General features: G+C 40.0%; 1 protein-coding gene across 1 annotated transcript; it reads right to left on the reverse strand.

The window, feature by feature from the left end:
- LOC110259549 (olfactory receptor 5AK2-like) lies at positions 742–1,674 on the reverse strand. Its single transcript, XM_021085042.1, has one exon. The coding sequence runs from the start codon at positions 1,672–1,674 to the stop codon at positions 742–744; it is 933 nt and encodes a 310-aa protein (XP_020940701.1).

The raw sequence follows: 3,646 nt of genomic DNA on the forward strand, positions 1-3,646 counted from the left end.
TATCTCGTTTTCATTTGCATTTGCCCTGATGACACATGTGTAACATCTTTCCATATGCTTATTTTCCATCTGTATATCTCATTCAATGACTGCTTTACTTTTCGACCAGGAACAGCAGAGCTGGATTGCAGTTTTTTACTTTCAACTAATGTGAGAGTGCTGTGTTTAGACTTCTCGTCTGTTTTTCCACCTTTTCCATTTGTCAATCTATTTATCCAACAAATACTTATTGAACCACTACAATATTTTAAGAATAAGCTAGATGTTGGGAATCCAGTTTTGAGAAGATTACTTTCCTCACCTTCATGCTTCTGCACTGGTGGGGATATGCATCTCTCCTGGTGGAGAGATGAATCACACCATAAGTAGGGAGAAAGCAAAGAGGGAAATTAGCCGTCAGCCCGAAACAAGGATGTTACAGTGCTTCCTGTGTGGTTAGACATCTCTCTGACTATTCTTAGGCAGGGCGTGTTCTTTAATTCCTTTGTGCCTGACGTGGTAACATCAGTGGACTTACAAACAAGTCTCAGAAGCAAGCACCATCGGAATCTCCTGGCAAGTTTATTTTTCAGTCCCACGAGGTGTTTTCACTATATTGCCCACATTTGAGAACTTACCTATTGAAAGAAGTAGCATTGGTTTATGATGTGAACAGGATCCCTATTTCAGAAATACTAAATCCAGGTAAAACATCTCTCCAGAATGCTTTGATGTGCTGAATTTTAAGAATTCGAGCCTAATCTAGAAGATTTTTTTTTTCCACATCACCTTTAGAGCTTCTTTTACCTCCTTATTTCTCAAACTATAGATCAGGGGGTTTAACATGGGAATCACAACGCCATAAAATACGGAGGCCACCTTCATATTCTCCTGGGAATTATGCGAATGAGACTGTAAGTACATGTAAGAAAGGGGCCCATAGAAAACGGTGACTGCTGTCAGGTGGGAGGCACACGTGGAGAAGGCTTTTTTCCTCCCTGCAGCAGAAGAGATCTTCAGGATGGCAGGGATGATATTCACGTAGGAAAAGATGACAACCAACACAGTGAACAGTAAATTAAATCCCACAAAGACAACAAGTAGCATGACGTTGATGTCAATGCTGGAGCATGAAAGGGCGAGAATTGGAGGAACATCACAGAAAAAGTGATTGATGGTATTACCCTTGCAGAAGAACAGCGAAAAGGTAAAACCCGTGTGCACAGACGCATTCATTGAGCCCATGACATACGAACCAGCTACCAACCAGAGGCAGGCTCTTCGAGACATGACTATGGGATAGTGAAGTGGGCTACAGATGGCCACATAGCGGTCCACGGCCATCGCAGCCAGGAGGTAACAGTCACTGGTGGCAAATGTTACATAAACCAGTAACTGCATGACACAACCCTTGAAGGATATTGCTTTGTTTTCTACTATGAAGTTCTGTAGCATCTTGGGAGTGATAGCCGTGGTATAACAGAGATCAACAAAGGCCAAATGTTGTAGGAAAAAGTACATGGGTGTCTGAAGTCTGGAGTCTGTCTTGATGAGTAGGATGACTCCAATATTACCCACCAGGGAGGTCACATAGATGAGTAGAAATACAGGGAAGAGGACATAGCGAAACTTGTGTTGGGCCCCAAATCCCAGAAGAAAGAATTCCGTTATTTCACTGCTATTCCCTTGTGTCATAAGTACGTGGAGTCTAGAAGGAACCAGGAGGAGGACTAGGAAAAAAGGGAAATCTATGTGACTTGGTGAATAAAAAAGGCTCTTACATTTCATGTCCCTTTTTCAAAAAGTGGGTTTTCATGGCAAACACTCACAAAAAGGTTTATTTCTTTCCAAATAGTTCTTTGCATTTCCTTGATAAGAAACCACCACATCGACAGAGGTAAGGGAGCCACAGATTCATTAGCAAAATAAAGAAAATTTCATGGAAGGGGATTGACTTCTAATATGTCTGATTCTAAAAAATATATTAACCCATTTCCACCACCATAAACAGATATCTGTGCTTTTATAAAGTAATATACACAAATAATTAGGTACCTTTTCAGCAACCTATAGTTTTTGCGTCAGCCATTTATTATTTTCATCCTAGTTCGGTCTTGAAATTAGTAGCATAAATTAGGAAAAGAAACTTTCTGAGATATGTTTATCGTCTACATATGTTTGAAGGCTTCAGAAAATTTGTACTACTATCCTGAGCATGGAATTGCCATCTAGTTGACATTCGTCACAACACATACAGCGACATTCGTTACACACACACACACTCACTACCTATATGTGGTGTCATTTGTATTCTGAATTGGTTGATTTGTGAGAGTTATATTCTTCTTCATTGGCACATGTTAGAAACGATGTAATGAAAGAAACTTACTCATAGCAGAAGAATCCACATACTCAGTGCATCATCAGAGGATTCTTTATCCTGATATAGGTAACTCTAAGCAGAGCGATGTACATGCAAACACGAGATGGTCAGTGAGAATGTGCCTTTCGTGGTAGGAATGTAGCAGACTAGGCTTGTCGTTGACTGGACTTCTCTGGTTCTCTAAAACACCTTGAGAAGTAAGCAGAGTCAAATACCTTTGTTGTAAGGGAATATGAAGCTGTTCCCTTTAATTTAACATTTGGTGAGGGCGTGGGGACCTAAGTTTAAGCGCAAGTTCCTTCCTCAGGTTAATTTGTGATTAAAATAGCTGAAATGCAGCCCTTTGAGGGAGGCTGGATGCAAGCATCCACTGGGTATTATAAGCACTTCCAAGAGGAAGCTAGACTTGGTCCAGGGTCCACATAATGTAGAATGATGGGTAATTATTATTATCCCAGTTACCATATCAACTTGACCTTAATCCTTCTGAATTCAAATGAAGTGATAGGACACCATGGGGGCTCTTTTCAAGAGTAGAAGAAATGAGTACAAACCTCACCACCCACCTGGGACCCAGAAAACGAACGTTAAGGGTGGGTTGTTTCAGTATGAAATTTCTTGCTTCGTTTATGATGAAGGTATTTGCGAATCAAATGAAAACTCTGAAGAAAATGGCCAGCTCCCAAGCCACTTGAACACATTTAACTCATGTTGAGTCTCAGAGCTTCTGAAGCCTCTTTTAGGCTCAGCATTGGACAGTGGAAAGGAGAGTGGCAGGTCTGCATTGACTTCTTGTCCTACCAGACATTAGAGACAAAGGATGTAACTACCTTCAGCCTGAGTTCCTTCCTTTGTAACTTGGGTCCCAAAACTACTTAGAAGTTAGTGGTGTTCTGAAACACTGTTTCTAATAGCAAAATTTGGAAATACCATTAAGGAGATCATAGCACATTCATCTCATGGATCAATACACAGTCTAGAAAGAATTTTAAAGTTTTTAAGCTTATGCATTTCTGCACTTGCTTTTTCATTTTAAAAGTGGGAATTGACGATGTTTGTTGTTTTCAAAATAGAGCACCATTTACATTTTATGGAATCATTGGTCAGTTAAGGCTTATGTTTGGCTTTTTTTGGGGGGTGGGTTGTTTCCTGTCTTCCTTTTCTGTTTCTCCATTTTTTTTTTTTTGCCTGCCTTTCTGTACACTACTTGAGATTTTTTTTAACATTCCCATTTTGATTTATTTATAGTGTTTTCACTGCATATCTCTGAATAGCTTTCCCAGT

The sequence above is a fragment of the Sus scrofa genome, chromosome 2 (assembly GCF_000003025.6).
Source record: "Sus scrofa isolate TJ Tabasco breed Duroc chromosome 2, Sscrofa11.1, whole genome shotgun sequence".
NCBI classification, from domain to species: domain Eukaryota; kingdom Metazoa; phylum Chordata; class Mammalia; order Artiodactyla; family Suidae; genus Sus; species Sus scrofa.

Coding starts and splice junctions, on each gene's coding strand:
- LOC110259549 (XM_021085042.1), bottom strand. CDS start 1,674: ATGACACAAGGGAATAGCAGTGAAATAACGGAATTCTTTCTTCTGGGA.